General features: G+C 32.8%; 2 protein-coding genes across 2 annotated transcripts; both read right to left on the bottom strand.

Annotated features, from left to right (window-relative positions):
* Nucleotides 1-1,549: 1,549 nt before the first annotated feature.
* On the bottom strand, nucleotides 1,550-6,411 carry LOC135214041 (cuticle protein 16.8-like). The gene is made up of 3 exons (XM_064248158.1): nucleotides 6,370-6,411; nucleotides 3,269-3,396; nucleotides 1,550-1,999 (listed from the first exon to the last, which is right to left on the bottom strand). Exons 1-3 carry the CDS (start codon nucleotides 6,379-6,381, stop codon nucleotides 1,840-1,842), a joined length of 300 nt encoding a protein of 99 aa, XP_064104228.1. The 5' UTR covers nucleotides 6,382-6,411; the 3' UTR covers nucleotides 1,550-1,839.
* Nucleotides 6,412-18,901: 12,490 nt separating this feature from the next.
* LOC135214024 (larval cuticle protein 2-like) lies at nucleotides 18,902-21,635 on the bottom strand. The gene is made up of 3 exons (XM_064248139.1): nucleotides 21,521-21,635; nucleotides 20,521-20,645; nucleotides 18,902-19,573 (listed from the first exon to the last, which is right to left on the bottom strand). Exons 1-3 carry the CDS (start codon nucleotides 21,605-21,607, stop codon nucleotides 19,411-19,413), a joined length of 375 nt encoding a protein of 124 aa, XP_064104209.1. The 5' UTR covers nucleotides 21,608-21,635; the 3' UTR covers nucleotides 18,902-19,410.
* Nucleotides 21,636-22,500: the final 865 nt, after the last annotated feature.

Here is a 22,500-nt window from a genome sequence, read left to right as displayed (position 1 = left end):
CGATTTTTACAATCTGCAAAGGCATGACTTGCCTATCTGGGCACCTTTTATAAACGAGAGAGAGAGAGAGAGAATTTACACATTAATGTGTCTTGGGTACATTCTGTGAGCTTAATGCCAAAGTGCAATGCAAAGGTCTACAAATTTTATTATCATTTTTGGCGAACAGACAGACAGACACGTAAATAGGCAGACAGACAGGTAGGTAGACAGACATAGAGACAGGTAGACACACAGATACAGGTAGATGCACAGGCAGACAGGCAGATAGACTGATGCAAAAAATTCTATATTGTGGGTTGTGATTTCTTTCTCTTATTTACATGACTGATAGAATGAAAAGGATACTTACAATAATTCAAATTTATGAATTTATGTGTATTGATGGGGATTATAGTTTCTTAGCACCTTTACGAGAGAGAGAGAGAGAGAGAGAGAGAGAGAGAGAGAGAGAGAGAGAGAGAGAAGGAACAGGATTCGGTAAAGGGTCGAAAAGTGAACCCATCCGTGACACCAGAATAAGTGAGAATTTTATTTTACGTTTCAAGAATTGTCCAATCCAACTGCAAGCAAGACGTAGCCAAAAACAAGTGAAAATAAGTCTCGATTAGCTGGAGTAGTCCATTGGGTCAAACCAGGCCACTTATTCATTTCAAGACCAAACCAATATTAAGGGCTCTACGATCATATTTATGAATCATGACGTACAACACGAATTTCCAGTTTAGCTAAGTTAAAAAGAAAAAAAATATCAAATCATAGGCATGATAACAAATCATGTCCCGTAACCCCTTCCTGGACAACTTCCGCTCCCAAGGACGACCAACAGCCACTGAAAAGGTGAGAAGACAGGACAAGAATCACTCACGGAAGTGGGTCAGCTCACCTGCTGATTACAGGTGAAGGTGAATACTCCTTTTATCAGTGCCTTTAGGTTTTCAGTGTATTTACATTTTGGTAAATATTCTTTCAGATCCAAATGGGACGATATCATGCTTTGCTGGGCAAAAGTTGATAAATGAACATAAAACTTTGAGATGAGACCATAGTACTGGTTAAGCTGTTGCTAAAATAAGCTATTCATCCAATTCTAGTGTTAATTCGTAAATGTGTCTCTGTTTCGTGAGGGGAATACAAGAGCGAATCGAAAATGTGCCCCGAAATATTATTATCAACATTTCACACTTCCTTAATGCTACCATGAAAAAGGGGACTTTGATTATAACTTATATATACATATATATATATATATATATATATATATATATATATATATATATATATATATATATACATATATATATAACATTTTATAATGTAACACTTATAAGGAAGTGATTTTCATTTGGGTAAAATTAGACAACTGATTTTTCTGCGCTATTTATCAAGTTTGTACACAGGAGAATTTGTTTATAAATTATATATATATATATATATATATATATATATATATATATATATATATATATACATAATTTAAACAACATTTTATTAATGTAAACACTTATGAGGAAGTGATTTTGATTTGGGTAAAATTAGACAACTGATGTTTTTCTGCGATATTTATTAAGTTTGTACACAATAAGTTAACAAAGATCTGAAGTAATCTGGTGAGCGTTTAATACATTTTCGTATATATCCTATACATCGAGAAGACTTAGAAAAGAAGGACTTTATTACTTAAAGTAAAGAAAGTAGACAAAACTAAGAGAAAAAGAAACATGACGTAAGAAAAGGACTAGTTTTTTTGTTTACTTCATACATTCCGTCCACGTCTCATTTGACATTAAATCCTTGACATATCCTGCCCTCTCCTCTTTCTTGTTGTAGGACGGAGTCCTAATCGTCGAATTCCTCGGAGGACAGGAAGGATCCCTGCTGCCCGTTGGCTCTGATGCCCAGGACGGTGGCTGGAACGGCGTTGGACTCCAGGACTCTGTAGCCGTCGTCGTCTGCTACGTACCTGACGAAGTATTTCACCCCGTCGGGAGCGATCCAGCTGGGGGAGAGGATGGAATGTGAAATAGGTAAGTTGTTTAGGTTGCGTCTAAAAAGGCTGGTTTAGAGAGAGAGAGAGATAGAGAGAGAGAGAGAGAGAGACGAGCCAACGGCTTCAGTCATAATTGTTAGAGAGATAGAGAGAAGAGAATGAGGAACCAACAGTTTCACTGAAAATTGCTTGAAAGAGAGAGAGAGAGAGAGGAGAGAGAGAGAGAGAGAGAGAGAGAGCGCGAGAGAGAGAGAGGGGAGAGAGAGAATTGGTAGAAGCGAGAGAGAGAAAAGGTGGAAGCGAGAGAAAAATGGTGGAAGTGAGAAAGAGAGAGAGAGGAACAAACAGTTTCATTGAAAATTATTAGAGAGGGAGAGAGATAGAAAGAGAGAAAGAAAGAGAGAGAGAGAGAAAATGAGGAACCAACAGTTTCACTGAAAATTGTTTTAGAGAGAGACTGAGACAGAGAGAGAGAGAGAGGGGGGGGGGGGGAACCTACGGTTTTATTCATAATTGTCATAGAATGAAGGTAATCTAAGGGTTCTTGAACGATCTATAGCTAGATAGTGGTACCTAAGTAATTCATTTATCTACTTGAGAGGGAGAGAGAAAGTTACAATGGAAGCACTATTGAGCACTGCAAATCATACCATTACCTGACTTAAATCGGGCTGTTTAGCGTTAATTCTAAATCACAAGAATTTTTAGCATAAAGCTTCATAAAATTAATTTAACTTAAACGATTCAATTTCTCGTTGATTCACCAGATAAACGGAAATACAAAGAGTAATGGTCGAGACTCTTTTGTTTAATGCACTTCTTGTACAAAAAAAAAGGGGGGGTGGGGGCTATCCAAAACAGAGATATCTCAAAACAAAGGCCAGACTGATGAGGTGAGCATAAGTAGGTGAAGAGACGCGGTAGTGGGTAATTGTGTAATAGCTATGGTAGATTCACAACACCCGTGCATTTGATGTCTAGACCAGTCCCTTACGACACTCCTGATTGGCTGTAGATAAGTCAATCACAGGGCTGGGAACTCTCAGTCTCTCGAGAGAGTTCACATATGTTCCACCTCTTCTGAGGGATACAGCTTTCACAAGTATCCCTCAGGAGAGGTGGAACATATTACATCCTGCCTATGTGAACTCTCTCGAGAGAGTGAGTTTCTAGCCTTGCGATTGGCTTATCAACAACAGCCAATCAGGAGCGTCGTAAGGGACTGGCCTAGACATCAGAAGATGCACGGTTGGTGTGAATCTACTATAGCAAACTCACCTGTAGGATCCAGTGATCACGCGATTGTCATCGATGTCCTGATCCTGGTGGATGTCGTCCAGGTCGAAGTCGAAGATCGAATCCGGGCGGGCCAAGGCCACGGTGCCCAAAGTGAGGAGGACGAAGAGCTGAAGGAAAAGACATAAGGCTGCTAATTTAGAGTTATCTGAGAGTAAAGAGGTTTTAGGTAAGGTATATTTAATGATATTTTTGTTATATAATCTTGGGTAAATAATTGGTCATTATTTTGCCAGAGCTTTCGGGAAGTTAATGTTGAATAAGCTATGGTAAAAAGGTTTTAGGTAAGGTATGTTTGATTAAAGGTTTGTTACGTAATCTGAGGAAAATAATTAATTATTACTATTTTTTTTTTAAAGTTTTCTCGAGGCAAATTAAAGCCATTTTAGTTATATGTGGGAAGAGTCGAGTTTGCATATATATATATATATATATATATATATATATATATATATATATATATATATATATATATATATATGTGTGTGTGTGTGTGTGTGTGTGTGTGTGTGTGTGTGTGTGTGTGTGTGTGTGCGTGTGTTCCCTATGATAAAAGATATATTACAACAAGGGCTAGATAATTTATTGTTACTAAACTTTTTCTTAAATTTCTGTGACATGGGAACTGCCTAAGCGCTCCAGACAGGCTTTTTTTTCCGCGTTGCATTGTGGGTACCTTTTCAAATAGGTAATAATGTCAATTTGTTCTTCTTGGAAATAACGTTGAACCCTGATTGGTCATTTGGTTTTCAGTTAGACCAATCATACTTTTTCTACAAAGTAAGTCTCTCTTTTTTTTCTTCTTTCTTTTTTTTAAGCATTTTCCAGGTGCATTTGACTTCAGTTTCCAGTCATGAAAGCTGCCGTTCAAGCGTGTGATCGAGTCATCCTGAGTTTCCTTCAGTAACTGGAAAGTGTTTTAACTTTTGCTGGAAAGAAGTAGATCCCCCAGCCTTCGTTCCATCGTTAATATTTAGTATAAAATCACGTCCTGTTGATTGCATAAAACATAAACAATTCGTAACGAAAATGATAGTGAAAATAAAGATTGCTTTCACTGACCGATGGAGATTACTGCTTTTCGTAAATTATCACCGCAGAAGCGTTGCTACCTGCACTTCCTGTGCGTTAGATTCGGATTAGGGTAAGGCTTATAGGCCTAGCGTTTTGAGTACATATAAATGATTAGCTGAGACACCACATCCCGAACTTCTGATTAATTTAAGGTAAGACTTATAGACCTAGCGGTTTGAGTATTATATAATCAATTAGCTTAAACACCACATCCCGCCCTTGTGATTCGCTTTAAGGTAAGGCTCAGGTAAAGATAATAGGCCTAGCGTTTTGTATATAGTCAATTAGTTTAGACACCACATCCCGAACTACTGCTTTGGATTCAAGTAAGGCCCATAGGCCTAGCTCTAGTATATCCAACTGATTTGCTTTCTTAGGCCATATCAGGTTAGTCTGCGCATCGCTCCTTTGTTAATCAAGATCCAGTGGTCTAGGTTAGGTTGGGAAGTTTCCCTGGTAGTAGACCTTTTATGTATGACTCCGTGAGTTGGATTTGGTAGGAAGGGAGGGAGGGAGGGAGAGAGGGAGGGAGTGCTGCCAAGGGTGAGTTCTGAAGCCTTCCCGTTAGGGAAAGACCCAGTTTGGTAGATTAGGTTAGTTTTTTTTTCAGCGAGAACTTCAGTAAAGCAGGTCGTAAAACTTACACTGGGCATATCAGACGCTTTTTATCTTACAAGCAACATATACCACAACATCATTGCCATCACCACCACCACAACCATCAAAAACAACAACTTTTACAACAACAAAAGGAATAAAACAGGAATAAACAACCACAACAGCAACAATAAGGTCAAAGCAAGTCACGACTTCATGTAGCGGCCAGGACGTTGTACATTTTGCTTTCCCTACAACTCTTATCTAAAGACGTCGTAAGATCTCTGACTGATAAGAAGTTTACGACAGATATTGCGACCCTTCCCTTTGCAGTATGATAGCATCTATTTTTGGGGGGCCGGGGGATCTGGGGGCTGGGCGCAACAGATCGAGGAAAGGGCTTGACAAAAACTCGTCTTTTTTTTTGAAAGTGAAATGCAATGGTCACCCAGGGAGGAGAAGAGGAGGAAGAAGAAGAAAACGAAGACGAGAAACCAGAAAGGGGCAGCGTGTATAAACAAAAGTGTGGATCATATGATTCGTGACCTGCTCCCCGGGAAGGTTGTTCCTCTCTCTCCTCTCTCTCTCTCTCTCTCTCTCTCTCTCTCTCTCTCTCTTGATAATGATTACTTTTGTTTTACCGCTTTCTTTTTTTTCTTTTTTAGGGCAATTTTGCAATTCACGTGATGTAACAAATGCAACGTGAACACTGATATTTACAGGTTCAATGAATAGTAAATTATAGATGTGTTATAGAAAGGGGTTGCAGCACACTCGCACACACAGATACATATGTACACATATTTATACATACACACATATATTACACACACATACGCCACACACACACACACATATATATATAATGGGAAGTTTTCTAGAAAAATATATTCGTAAAAAAATTAAGTATATTTCCATCGTCATCCATGTAATAAAATTTTTGCAATACAAATAGTCATTTTATCAAGACAAATACTAAATCTACATCATATTCTCCTCTGAATCAAATGTAATTCAAATCTCACTTGTAGTGAGTTTAATTATAAATGAAAAGTCAGCTGCATTCGAGCGTAGATGAAATAATATTATCACTAGATGAAGCTGCATTCGAGTCTAGATGAAAGAAAAAGAAGCTACTAATTCAACGTTTAAATGGAATATATTCGAACCATTAAAATCACGAGTATTAAGTTGTAATCAAAAATAGAATATATTCGAACCATTAACGCCACGGAGATTAAGTTGTAGTCAAATCTATTCGAAATAATATAAGACGCAAAATGTAAGTTTACAATCCAGTCTAGATGATATAAGACAGTCACTACAGTTTTAAACTGTAAAATAAATCCACTGTCGCGATCGAATCTGCTACATTCAATTTACTCAAACGAATAAGGACAAAAGCCACTTACAGTGATCTTCATGATGGCCTGGGATAGAATGCTGTTGATGACTGCTGCCCCGACACCTTTGTATATATACTCTTCAAGGGAAAAAGGAAGGCTCCGCCCCCCTGCCCAAGCCTGAAGGACACTCCCACCCCCACCCCCATCCTCCCCCCATACCAAAGACTCAAGGCCATTGTTCTCTCACAAAGCTTGACCCAGAATGTCCCCCCTCCCCCTCAAAAAAAAAAAATTGCAAACTAAGTCTCCTTTCTTTTATGAAGTCTCAGAGATCTGCGTTTCGTTCCTTAAGCTGATTTTCCCAAAAGAAAAAGAGGGGGATTTAATATTTCTTTTATTTTGAACATATTAAGTCTGCAGTCTTCCTTATTTGGTATTAATAAGAATACATGCCTTCCTGATTTCCTTCCTATTTAAATCTCAAAAGATGTATCTATCTCATTACTTACAAAAAAGAAGATTAACTTGTATTATTTTGTTTAATGACCAGAAAGCTATATTAAACTTCAAGTATCCATCTACTTTTTTAACTGCTTTTACAAACTAAAGAAATAATGTTGATGTAACTTATTCTGCATGGAAAACTTTAGGAAGTCTCATAGCACTGATTTTATATTTTCTTATGTTTTTTTTTTCTTTCAAACTGTGGGGTATCCGAAAGTGTTCCTCAGAAAAAACGCCTTTGCAACGTTGCTCTTGTATTTCAAAATCTCAGATGTTTATCTGTTTCCTAAACGTACCTTAACTTTCAACCCATGTTTTTGTTATCTTTTATTAAACCCTAAATTTTCATATGAAACTATAGTTATGAAATTGCAAAAGTTATGTATGATTTCTTATCTAGTCATCATTGTTAACCTATAGTTACGCATTTGCAAAATTTACTTCTCAATTTTTCATTTAATCATTTACATATCAAACTTCAAGTGCAAATATTTGTCTTTTTTTCATTTCATTATTTTCAAATCGAATCTCAAAAATACAAATTTTAATCATCTTCATTTGCAATCTCATATGCAAATTATGTTTTTCATTTTTTTATTTAATCTTTTTACATATTTAATCTCAAATGCCAATAATATTTTCCCATTTTCATTTCATCATCTATAAATCCAATCTCAAATAGAATTATTTCTCATTTTTTATCTAATCTTTAGCGAATCCAATAATAATTGCCATTATTTCATTTTACCATTTGCATATGAAATTTCAAATGGAAATAATATATTTTTTATATATAATTAGTTACATATCGAATCTCAGAAATATAAATAATATTTTTCATTTTACATTTAATGCAATTTTATATATATATATATATATATATATATATATATATATATATATATATATATATATATATATATATGTATATATATATAATATATATATATATATATATATATATATATATGTATATTCTATTATTATTTGCATATCGAATTTCAGAAATGCAAATAATATTTCCTGTTTTCTATTTAATCATTTGAACGTGCAATCTCAGATGTGAAAAATATTTTTTTTTTCATTTTTATGTAATCATTTACATAAGCAATCGTGAGGCTACTAACACCTTCAAGAGTATAGTAACGGTAAAGGTCATTTAACCTTACTATTTATTCTATGCTCAACCCAAAGTATACTAAATATAAAACTCATTTAATCTTACTATTCATTCTAATACTGAACCCATTTCACATCTGTGACTGCAAACCTACATTCCACTCGGGAATGTCCTTCTTTCCCGAAAGGGTATCACCTTCCCACAGCCTCCTCCCATCGTCGTTGTCTTGGTCACTTTTGCTTTCGCAATGTAAAAACCATCATTGCGAATTTCAGATCCCCTTCTCCAGTTGGCATTGCAACCTGCCATTCTTCTCTCTCTCTCTCTCTCTCTCTCTTCTCCTTCTCTCTCTCTCTCTATTATATTATTTATTATTATTATTATTATTATTATTATTTTATTATTATTATTATTATTATTATTATTATTAATTTATTATTATTATTTTTATGTCTAGTAGATGAAAAATTAATCACCATGGAAAACAAAGGCAATGGACAAATAAGATAGAAAGAAAGATAAATTGAAATGCCATAGATGGAAGAACATAGAGAAAGGGTAGGACGAGTACGTAAGATTATTTAATTTCATTTAGTCCGTGTTTACAAGATGGCAGCTTATTTTCAAACAACCGCATTAACGCACGTAAACATTCATGCACATATCTAGATAAATATATAAATGCGTGATTATATACATTTTGCTTGTTTATGCAAATAGATTTGGTAACAAAGGCACAGTTGAGGTTTGATAAAAGAATTGATGGATAGGAACTTCGAAAATAATAATACAATAATAATTAATTAATTAATAATAATAATAATAATAATACAATAAATAATAATCAATAATAATAATATTAATAATTAATAATATATTGAAAAATAAAAAATTATATTATTTCTGGTTTGGCTAATTTTATATATAACCAGGAGGACTACAACGGGACTGTAGATGGTGGAATCTCTGCCTACAAAAATCGTTTGTTACCGTATTTTTGTATTAGTTCTGTATCTTTATAATAATAATAAATTAATGATAATAAGAATAATAATAAAAGTGAAAAAATGAAATAAATTAATAATAATAATAATAATAATTAATAATAATAATAAATAATTAATAATAAATAATAATAATAATAACGCCAAGAAAATAGTCCTTAGGACATACAGCAAATGAAATTTATTGCAAAAAAAGCTATATTTTCATTAAAACACACATAATACACACAATCACACACACACCATAAACATACTTACATATATTATATTATATTATATATTATATATATTTATAATATATATAATATATAATATACAATATATATTATATACATAATATATAAACATATATATTATATATACAATATTATATATATATACTATAATATATAAATATATATAATATATATAATACATATATAAAGATATACATATAATAAATATTTATATATATATATAATAATATATATAATATATAATAATTATATAATATTATAATATAATATTAATATAATATATGTAATATATATATTATACAGTATATAAATAATATATTATATATATATATAATAATATATAATAATTATATATATGTATATATAATATAATATATATGGTTATAAAGCTATTATTTCTTAAACACCACAATACACACAACAATTCACACCACAACATACATACTTACATATATATATATATATATATATTATATATATATATTTATTTATATAGGTTATATAATATATATATACCATATTATATATATATACATATATATATTAATATACATATACATATATATATAATAAATATATATATATATAGTAATATTAATATATATAATATAATAATTATATATATATATGTAATTATTATTAATATATATATAATTTATAATATATAATATATATAGTAGTATATAATAATTATATTATATGTATATTAATATATATAATTATATATTATATATTATAATAATTATACATATATAAATATATATAAATAATTATACTATTTATATAATATATATATATATATATTATAATATATATATGTATTATACAACCATACATATATATATAATATATAATAATATATATATTATATTATATATACGTATATTATATATACGTATATTATATAATAATATATATATAATATTATAATATTATATATAATATATTAATATATATATAATTATTAACATACATATTAGAATACATTACGTATATAATAATTATTATATATATTATATATTATATACTATAAATTAAATAAAAATAAAGTATTATATAATAATATATATATTAATAATATATTATATATATATATTATATATATATATTTATTATATGTAATAATATATAATAACCTCTCTCGTCCCCCATACTAACCACAGCTATGAATCCCTTACAAAAAACCCACGAATTTAGACTTCGAGAAAAAGGATATTTTCTTAGTCACCCGCGAATCCTACACGCGAAAATCCTTAAAGCTGCCCAGTGCTTGTCAGAATCCTTCAGGTGAAACTTCTAACCCTAATTTCAAAAACTTCCGATGGTTGTAGTTATCCATGGCTCCTGCATTACCTCGCAAAATATTCAAGAAAGGTGTCAATTTATCGAAATTAAGGGTTACCTGTTTGGCATTCGCTACCACCTGACGTTAATTGGGGTGTCATTAAAACTTGAGGTTGATGATAAAGGTCTTCCTGGGGTGCCCTTCTTAGTGACACGCGACTGTCGGGATAATGAGGGTGGCTTTCATAATTGTAGGTGATATTGTTATTTGGGTCATTCGGATGCCTTTTGGGAGAAATTGTGCCTCAAGGGGAAAGTTTTTATATCAATTACTATATATTATAATAAATTTATATATATAGTTAATATTATTATATACATTAAATATAATACGCATAATATACATGTTACAGCTGTATTTGAGTATGCTCTTTGAACAGATTTATTACGTTTAAGAGATGAATAAGAATAATGTCCAATATGTTTTCTTTACTATATCTATTAAATAAAACCCAATTCCATTCATCTAAAGCCTCTCTCTTGTATTACAGAAAAATATCCATATATGTACAATGACTCACTGAATTAAATCATTGCTTGCTGAATGCAATACCTTCGTTTTTTATTATTGATTGCTTGACTGACTGATTTCAAATCTCTGAGTTGCTATGCATAACAAAATATTAGGGTAGGCTTTCCACTTTGGAGGGGTCCCGATTTGTTAAAAAATCGTTAAAAAATATTTAGCCAAAAATACACTAATCAAGACAGGCCTAATGGGAATTTTCAGGCATTATTAGCACTATAATAAAACGCATATTTCTCTGTGAGGTTTAATCATCCTACAGCGGGAAAAGTTAATGATTTTATTGAAAAAAAAATGTGCAAAAAAATGCAAAAAATTCCGGGGCCCCTCGTACTGAAGGTTATTTAGGATGATTAGGTGAGAAACTACAAAGTCTGTTGAATAGAAATTCGCCGGTCTGACAGAAATGTTGGATATATCCCACCTGGAACATGCACAAAAAAAAAATTATCAAAAATAGCAACAAAGTTAAATAAGCAACGTTATAACCAAAAAAAAAGAGGACAAACAACTTTCAGGTAAGTTCAGCGAAAAGCCCCGCCGTGAAAATCAGACTTGGTAGCTTAGGAAAGGAAAATATTTCAGGCAAAAATTCAAATCTCGATTTAGGGACCAAAACCTTTTTGAGAGTTTGTAGTTATTATGTCCACTTGAATTAGCCTTAAAAAAAACATCTTAAAAATGGGGTTATATTATTTAGGGACAATTCAAAGAAACCCCCCGGCCCCCCCCCCCAAAAAAAAAGGGGGGAGGGGGTTTCTTTGCATTGTTTCCTAAATAATATTAATTTTTAGCATGTTTTAGGCTATTCAAGTGGACATAATAAAACTACAAACTCCTCAAAAGGTTTTGTCCCTAAAATCGAGATTTTGAATTTTTCCTGAATAATTTCTTTCCTAGCTACAGTTCTGATTTTTTCGGCGGGGCTTTCGCTGAACTTACGAAAGGTTTTGTCTGCTTCTTTTTTTTTGTTATAAACGTGCTTAATTTACCTGTTCCTATTTTTTGATAATTTTTTTTTGTGCATGTTTCCAGGTTGGATATACCCAACATTCTTCTGTCAGAACCGAATTTCTATTTCAAGACTTGTAGTTGTTTCTCACCAATCACCCAAAATAAAAACCTTCCCAGTAACGAAGGGGCCCGGGGAAATTTGGTCAAATTTTTTCCACATTCTTTTTTTTCATAAAAATCCATTAATTTTCCCTGGTTAGGATGATAAAACTTACATGGAAGGAATATGGCATTATTATAGTTGCTAATAATGTCCTGAAAATTTCCATTAAGCCTGTCTTGATTAGTGGTATTTTTGGAACAAAATATCTTTTTACGAATCGGCCACCCTCCAAAGTGGAGCCTACCTTTAGCAGAAAGAATTAAATAAATAGGACTGCATACCTGTTATGTATAGTAGTTTATTAAGCAAATCTGTATAAATATCTGTCTATATGATTAAAAAAACACAAGTCTTATCACCTTGACTATGAACCAGTTATTCAATGAAAAAACACATTTCCCATATCATATACCATTAATTAATCTTCAAAGACAACCAATACCTTCCCAATTAATTAAACCTTGCAAATAAATTTCTCATATACCCTATAATTAATTGTTGCAGACCTTCCTAATTAATTAAGCCATCTTTTCAATAATTGCCCCTTTACGAAAACATCAGTATGATTAATTACCTACCTTGAATATTCATCAGTGATCAAGTTATTGGAAAAAATTCCATATCATACTCTTTAATTAAACGTACTAGACAACCACTTCCTTTCCAATTAATTAAACAATTTTTTCATTCATTTTCCTTCTAAGAAAACATCAGTATAATTGATATCATCAGTTATCAAGTTATAATAAAAATTTCCATATCATACTCTTTAATTAATCTCACTAGACAACCACTTCCTTTCTAATTAATTAAAGCGTCTTTTCAATAATTCCCCTTTTAAGAAAAAAAAGTCAGTATAATTGATATTCATCAGTGATCAAGTTATTAGAAAAAAATTCCATATCATACTCTTTAATTAATCTTACTAGACAACCACTTCCTTTTCAATTAATTAAACCATTTTTTCAATCATTCCCTTTCTAAGAAAAAAGTAGTATAATTAATATTCATCCGTGATCACGTATTAAAAAAAATTCCATATCATACTCTAATTAATCTTCAAAGACAGCCACTACCTTCCAAATTAAAGAAACCATTTTTTCAATAATTCCCCTTCTAAGAAAACATCAGTATAACTAATATTCATCAGTGATCAAGTATTAAAAAATTTCCATATCATACCTTTAAATTAATCTTACTAGACAACCACTTCCTTTCCAATGAATCAAACCGTCTTTTAAACAACTGGCTTCTATGAAGACACCAGTTTAATGAGTTGCCAACCTTGAATCTTCACCAATGATCAAATCAATCAAAAGTATTATCTCCCTCACTACATGACTGGCCCTTCCTAACCTGCCTCTACCTCCGAGGAGAACAACAAGTCCTTTAAATATTTCTCGCCTTTTCACCCCTGGGCCATCACGTTGGCCCCATACCCACCTTGAGACACCGGCATTCACACCCTGACCTGCTGTGAGCTGACATGCCTGGCCTCTGGAGTAACTCACCTCTAAGGACACCTGCCCTTTTGACGAAGGCCCCGAGGGTATAAGGTAACCGGAAGAAATCCCCTCTCTCTCTCTCTCTCTCTCTCTCTCTCTCTCTGAGGCGGACGAGTTTCGGTAAGTCGTGAGGTTTGGGTGGGAAATTCCCCTTTGGTCTTATGAAAGTTTTTTTTTATTGCAAGGAAAATAAATTGGGATATGATTTGTTTCTCGTATGCAAATCATGAAGTTTAAAGGTTACGCTTATATTATATTGCATCACATTATATTATATATGCATAAAAAATCACAGTAGATGCACGTGACTTCATGATGTAAGCGAATGCCACAGGAAAAAAATAATAGGCAGAAATTCTAGCCGAGGGCTTTCGTCCTTTAATGAGAGATATTATCTCAGGACGGAAGAGCTCGTTTAGAATTTCTGCTTATTATTTTTTCCTGTGGTAATTGTTTGTATATATATATATATATATATATATATATATATATATATATATATATATATAAACACATATACATATACATACACACACACACACACACACACACACACACATATATATATATATATATATATATATATATATATATATATATAATATATATATATATATATAATTATTCAGCTATATGTTCCTGTGACAGTAATGATTGTTTACGTAATCTCAGGTAGTTTAAAACGTTCTTTTGCTGAAAGCAAAATTCAGAAATTACCATAAAACAAAAATTCCTCATAATTTCTTACACCAACAGTGTTTGGGACAGAAATCCTTGATGATCTTAAAAGGTATAAATTCATTAAAATAAAAGTCAGGCATTATGTCAGAGGAAATTTCCCCAGATACTCGTTTTGGCAATTAGAGGCACTTGTTGTCCTGTTATCCAAAAACAAATCGGTGAATTATATTTGATTTAAAACTATTTTTATTTTCTTTTTTCCACTCCCCCAAGATGTCTTTGAGGAAGCCTCCTAAGGTAATCTGTCCAAGTTTCTCTTGATGTAGCTAAGGTGTAATATACATACCTGCTTTCACTTGTACAGTTCTGCTCTATTTACTAGATGTCCAGTGTTCATCCCTGAATAGCTGTGTGTGTTCAAGGTACTTATAAATGGGATCTCGTTTTTGCGTCACATCTGAACAACTATAAAATTATAAGCGCGAGGTAATCAGAGCTTGATTCAGAATGAAAAGTTTAAGGATAAAAGGTGAAAAATTTCGAAATTTCCAGTTTCTGAACAGGGAAACTGAGGTCCCAATACCTGGTCTTCTAACAAGCTTGTTTAATGACTGTCATACCAGAATTATCACTTCACTGACGCCGTGTTTTCTTAAACTTTCGTCTCGAGATTAAATAAGGGTTGAGCTAACGAGGTAATATATGTTGGAATTGCTCCGTCGCGCTGTTTTCAGGTTCAAGTCTAAATTTTTCCGCTTTGCTTGTTGTCTCTCGTCCGTTGAATTTCGCTCTGATATAATCTGATCTGCGCGATAGGGTACAATGGTGCAAAAAATGAACAGAATTTAATTCTGTTGCGAAAAACGTGGAGAAACGTTTACCGTGTAATATGTCAGATACTTCCTGCCGTCTAACTAGGAATGTTTTGTATTTCAAAGAATGAATCACTTATTGAAGAATGTTTTTCAAAATTGTACTACATTGTATAGTCTGACAATGTACTACATTGTATAGTCTCTCTCTCTCTCTCTCTCTCTCTCTCTCTCTCTCTCTCTCTCTTTCTCTCTCTCTCTCTCTCTCTCTCTCTCTCTTTGTATCATTATTTGTTGACAATTTGAATACTTTATTAAAAGGTTAAGTAGGTTCATATTAAATTTGTATTTTGAGATTTGATTTCTGTTATGATGAGGCTTAAATATCATCTCAAAGTAGGCTATCTCTGTCCCTTGTGTAGTTTTTTTAATTCAAGAACAAAAAAATAGCATCAAGTGCAGAAACAACAATAAAAATGTAAGAGAAATTATAATACAAATAATAACAATCAAACTGCTTTGTTCCAGGACAACTGAGAAGAGAGGCAAGCGAGGATGGCATAGGAAAAGGTGAGGAAAAAATGACCTTTATTTTTCATTCCTGTTTTTGGACTGCCATTCCTGTACTTGTTGATGGGAATAGTAGCATACTGATAAACCTCGTTTGATGCAGATTCACATTATTAGTAAATCCATAAATAATTTAATAATTAAACACATAATACAAGATCCCATTTTCTATATTAGTAAATTTATAAATAATTGAATAATTAATTAAACTAATAATATAAGATCCCATTCTGAGTCATTACATATAAGTAGATCATTCGTTTATAAGATAAATTTTTAAACGTAATCACGAGCGTGTTTAGGTCCGCTTTTTTATTTGATAGCATGATTTTAGCATCTTTTTTAACACTCGAACAGCGACGCCAGGTACCTCGCAACCAACCAATCAAGCAGACCTAAGAAGTCTCATGACCTTTGAACTTGCAATGAATTTCGACACTAAACGAACCCTCACTTACTAAGTGAGGTCAGGTGAGGGCGGTTTTCTGTTGAGTCACTCAGTGGATTGGCAGGTTCTAAAAATGAAGAGAGAGAGAGAGAGAGAGAGAGAGAGAGAGAGAGAGATGGTCACGGTCAAGGCCTTTGTCATACGCTGCTTTCAGTGGACTTTTTTTTTAATCAGAAGACAGAGAGAGAGAGAGAGAGAGAGAGAGAGAGAGTTACAAGGAGTTGCAAGGATTAGGATGTCTCAAAGACTTATTAATCCATCCGAGGAGACATGGTGTGCTCACTTATCTCTAGAGAGAGAGAGAGAGAGAGAGAGAGAGAGAGGTACGTTAGGCCACACTATGGAAATAAACATTGTAAATGGAAGGGCTACTTTTACAGAAGGAACCACAAAAACAGAGAGAGAGAGAGAGAGCAACCGAAGGCCACTAGTATGGAGTGAGAATCAAAATCTGGAGTGATTTATCTGATTCATCATTTGGCATTGCCTAAGTTATCAATCTTTGGAACCTGTTTTTTTTAGTTAGATCGAAGAGAGAGAGAGAGAGAGAGAGAGAGAGAGAGAGAGAGAAATAACTGGTCTCACGTCAGCAGTGGCGATCATATCTCAAAGCGTCAGTGAAAAAAACCTTTGCAAGATCTATGCAAAACTAGTTTGACGTTTTGAAGCCAAAGGAGAATTAAATAACGATAAAACAAAATAATTGAGCAATTAGGAAAAATATAATAAAGATTTAATCAAAGTCAAAGTATCCATATGGTGTCTATGCAATCATTTTAGGTGATCGACTCAGTATGAAACACGTTTGGAACAAAAAAATGAAACTCGATAAAAAGTGGTGTTTCTCATCACCGCCTCAAATTGTGCAATTGGAAGTTGGAACCTTTTGGTTTACACCCATCGAGTTTGGCTTTCTGTGTTTGTTCTGGGTGACTGACCTGCAAAATTTAGCAGCTTGAATCTGTTAACCTTCATAAATATCTATTTGTTAAGCACTGGCAACTTTATGTTTGTGTATAATGATTATATATGTATATATATATATATATATATATATATATAGATATATATATATATATTATATATATATGTATATATATATATATATATATATATATATATATATATATATATATATATATATATATATATAGATATGCATATATAATACATATATCTATATTATATATATATATATATATATATATATATATATATATATATATATATATATATATATATATACTATATATATATACAGGGTGTCCAGAAAGCCCCAGTACCATTACAAGCAAAAAATACTGATAACGGTACTGGGACTTTATGGACACCCTGTATGATAAAATGTGCGCTTGTGTTTGTGTGTCTGTGTATATGCAAGGATGTGTAAAACAGATAGATAGATAAATAGATAGATAGAGAGAGAGTGAGACAGACAGACAGACAGACTGTGGACATCCACTATTGGTCGTGAACTGTCGAAATGAACATGACGTTTGAGAACTGTCAAAACATAGAAATTCTCACCTCTGTTTTCAATCGACATCCACGGACGATTATGCTTCTCAAGAAACCGTACAAAATCAGATTGGAGAAAACATTTGAGGCCGGCAACTTACAGCAATCTCAAGGGAAAGTGTAAGATAACGGAGATTACTTTTATTTTTTGCTTTTTTTTTATCTTTTTCTTTTTTTACTTTTAAGACGAGACGTTAGTACTAGGTTACGAAAAATTTATACCCGTCCTACCAGCAAAGATAGAATAGTGGACTTCAATATTTATTTACTTATTTATTATTGTATATATGTTACTGAAGAATGAATGGCATATTTCATTTACTCTGCAATGTCAAACGTGCTTATATCATCACATTAAGTTACGTTGCATTGTATATATATATATATACAACTAATTTTGCAAATTAGTTGTATATAATTAATATAGAGTATATATATCTAATATAAATATATATATATATAATATAAATATATTATAATATATATATAGATGTATATATACATATATATATATATAATATAATATATGATATATTACCCTTATAAAAGTAAATAGCTTATTCATATGTTCAGTTTCTGTAGTTATTTATTTATTCCTTTATCTTTATATTGATTTATATATTCACTTAATGATTTATTATTGATATAAAATATATATATACATAATATATATATATATATATAAGTTTTAGTTATTTTTATTATTTATCTATTTATTTATTTATTTATTATTTTATTACATTATTTACATATGATATATAATATATATATATTATATATATATATATATTATATATATATATATATATCAGTTTAGTTATTTTTTTTATCATTTATCTATTTATTTGCCTATTATTTTATTACATCTATTTCCTTATGATATTTATAAAATTATTGATATATATGTTATTTATTTATTATATAGTTATTATATATTTATCAATTAATCTATTATTTTTATTTCTCGACTTATTCATTTATGGGATGGAGTGTCCAATTACTAAACATTTCTCACCACAAGGACAGCTTCTCATCACCCTATCCTTTCCAACAAAGAATCATAACCCACTGCAAGGACACACCAATTCTTTGCGCCTTACCAAAGCCTCAGGATATTATGGGCTATAGAATACTACCCACTCAGGACGCCCAAAAACGAAGGACCAAAAGGACACACACTCACTCACACAGGGAAGAAAGAAAACGAAATGAATGACTCGGGGAACTGTTATGTTTTCGGTTTCGCTCGTTTATAAATTAATTCTAAGACAATAAATATTTACAAAATAAGAGTCAGTCGTCCTACGAGAAGACGTAGCATCGTTGTTGAGCAATCGGTGAGATTCCAGGATCTCATTTGGAAGAAGAAGAAGAAGAATAATAATAATAAGAAGAAAGCAAAAGGTATTAATCTGCAACGTGAAAATCGACTCAGATTCGAAAAGTGAAAATCCAAGAAGAAGAAGAATCAGCATCGGTTTGTTTACTTGTCATCTTCTTCGTAGGGGGAGGAGGAGGAGAAGAAGGGGGAGGCGGAGGAGGAGGAGGAGGAGAGGAAGAGGAGAAGGATGAGGAGGTGGAGGAGGAGGAGGAAGAAGAACAAGACGGATCACAAGAGAATCATAGAGAAAGCAAAAAAGGAAAGGATGAGATTACAGCAGAATCGACCCAGATTCCAAATTGAAAATCCAAGAAGAAGAAGAGTCAAAGGTTTCGGTTTGTTTACTTGTCGTCATCTTCTTCGAAGGAGGTGAAGGATCCCTGCTGGCCGTTGGCACTGACGCCGTCGGCGCTGGCGGGCACGGCGTTGGATTCAACGACGCGGAAGCCGTCCTCGTCGGCGACGTACCTGACGAAGTAATCGACGCCTTCGGGAGAAGTCCAGCTGCGAAGGGGAAGTGAATGTTGAATGAGGGTGATGTTATAATGTGGTGTGATATTTTAACATCAATAAAAAGGGGGCGTTTTGGCTTATTAAATGATTTCGAGTTTATATCAGAGATGTGATTTCACTTGAGAGAGAGAGAGAGAGAGAGAGAGAGAGAGAGAGAAACTATTCAGGTGCACTTAGATTCTGTTGAACTGAAGGAAAGAGAGAGAGAGAGAGAGAGAGAGAGAGAGAGAGAGAGAGGCGGGGATATACCTGAGGCAGAAGTTATCAGGTGCACGTAGATTCTATCTCATTGAAGTGAGAGAGAGAGAGGGAGAGATAGAGAGAGAGAGAGAAAGTGAGAGACAGAGAGAGAGAGAGAGTTATACATGAAAAAAATTATTCTAAGTTAATATAGATATCATTTCACTGAACTGAGAGAGAGAGAGAGAGAGAGAGAGAGAGAGAGAGAGAGAGAGAATTATAATTTAGAGGTTATAACTGAGGCAAATATACTCAGGTACACATAGATACAAGTCCACTGAACTTAGAGAGAGAGAGAGAGAGAGAGAGAGAGAGAGAGAGAGTTATACCTGAGTAACAATTACTACACAGTTCCACAAATGCGGTATTCAATCAAACTGAGAGAGAGAGAGAGAGAGAGAGAGAGACAGACAGACAGACAGACAGACAGATAGAAAAATACAGAATTCAGTCAAACTGAGAGAGAGAAAGAGAGACAGACAGACAGACAGACAGACAGACAGGTTATACCTGAGTAACAAATACACAATTCCACAAATATGATATTTAATCAAACAGAGAGAGAGAGAGAGAGAGAGAGAGAGAGAGAGAGAGAGAGAGAGAGTTTATACCTGAGTAACAAATACACCAGTTCTAAAAATACAGTATTTTATGAAACTGAGAGAGAGAGAGAGAGAGAGAGAGAGAGAGGTTCATACCTGTATGACCCGTGAACGCCATCGTCATCCACGTCCTGTTCGTGTTGAATATCGTCGGCATCGACGGTGAATACTGAGTCGGGTCGAGCAGCGACGAAGGCAGCAAGGCCCAGGAGAACGATCAGCTGATGATAGTGAAGTTGATGGTGAAGTTGATAGGTATGACTGATAGTGATAGTTTAAGTTATCAGCAGTTATTGATGGTGATATTAAAGTTTCTCACCATTTATTGATTATTTTAATGGTTATAATAGTTTTTTTTATAGACTGTAATGATAGTGAAGTTAATAATAATAATAATAATAATAATATAATAATAATAATAATAATAATAATAATAATAATAATAATAATAATAATAAAGCATTAATTGATTTTTCTAATCATTATAATGGTGTTTTTTTATAAACGGTAATGATAGTGTAATTAATAGAGGCTATTACAATAAAAAATAATGATAATAATAATAGTAATAATAATAATAAAGCATTAATTGATAATTTTAATCATTATAATAGTGTTTTTTTATAACTGTAGTGATAGTGAAGTTAATAGTGGCTATTAATATTATTAATAATAATATAGACAATACTATTAATATATTAAAAAACGACTATTACTGTAAATATAGTTTGAAGCGCATAAATCCATACGTGTTAATTATCAAGCAATCTAAAAGTAATTCTGAAACCGACGATCAACGGATTGTAATTCAACCTTTATCACATTGTAAACAGAAGAAAATATTTTAAATGAGTAAATCAAATTCCGTTTGAAAGAAATAAGAAGATAAGTGATATCAATTCCACAACAAAATTGATGAAATTACTTTCGTTAAGATTAATTCGATAGGAACTGTTTCGGGAAATATAGTAAGATTATTTTTCGCCGTAGGTCACCACAACCTTTGCGACGCTGTTTCGTTGTAAACTAAACTAACCAATCAGTGAACCGAGAGACTGAATGAGACCTCTCGACTCCCAAAAGGAACCTGACTTACGGTGAACTTCATGATGCCGGTTGCGAGTTCGTAAGACAACTGTGGTCTCAGGTCAGGATTGTCATAGCTTTTATAGCAGCCGGCCATCCTCTCTCTTTCTTTCTCTCTCTCTCTCGCTCCGGTTAGCCTTCTAACCTTAAAAACAACCTCCCTCAGAGCAAACCTCCCTACCTACTTCTTCCTCTCCTTCAGAAGCTCCACCCATGCCCTCCGATGGGACGGCGGGGGAGGCAGAGGAACCACGCCCAGTTCTGTCCTTGACCGGGACATCAGTGGGCACTGCTTAGTTGGTGCTGGGGTATCTGTCTGATGCCAAAAGCTTAATTGCAGCTTGTTTTCAAAATTGGCTTATTTCTAATCAAATATCCAAATTATTTCACTTATTTTACTCATTTTGGTGTCTTCTGATCTCAAAATATTTAAGGATGGAGAAAATTCATTCCAGCTCATTGCAACTGGCATCTGAAATTCAGGTGTAAGGTTTTATTATCTCGTCTCTCATTTATTTATTTATTACCTTTTCCTTTAACTTGTCTCTCTCTCTCTACAGGCTGATATCCCTTCCTAGCCTACTTTGGTTTATCATAGCCTGTTGACTACGTTCGTAAGAGTTTCCAACTGACTTTTAAAGAAATAAAATAGATATGAATTCAAAACCATTCAGTTTGTTCGTGTTACAAAGTTGACTTAATTTAGGTACGTGGCCCTATTGCTGCATATCTTTTACTGACGTGTTGATTATCTTTTATTCCTCTGCTCTTTTCCATTAGGTTTTTTTTATTCTACATTAAACTCAATCAGTTCCCTAACTTTAATGATAATACCCTTCTGTTACGCCTTCCACATAAACATAATATTCTTTGGAAGCTTGAATTTCAAGTCAGTGGCCCCTGTGCTGGTGGGCTTGTTCCATATGAATAGGGTTCATCTTCTGAATAATAATAATAATAATAATAATAATAATAATAATAATAATAATA

Source organism: Macrobrachium nipponense, chromosome 19 (assembly GCF_015104395.2).
Source record: "Macrobrachium nipponense isolate FS-2020 chromosome 19, ASM1510439v2, whole genome shotgun sequence".
NCBI lineage: Eukaryota > Metazoa > Arthropoda > Malacostraca > Decapoda > Palaemonidae > Macrobrachium > Macrobrachium nipponense.
This window is presented reverse-complemented; position numbering and strand designations above follow the sequence as displayed.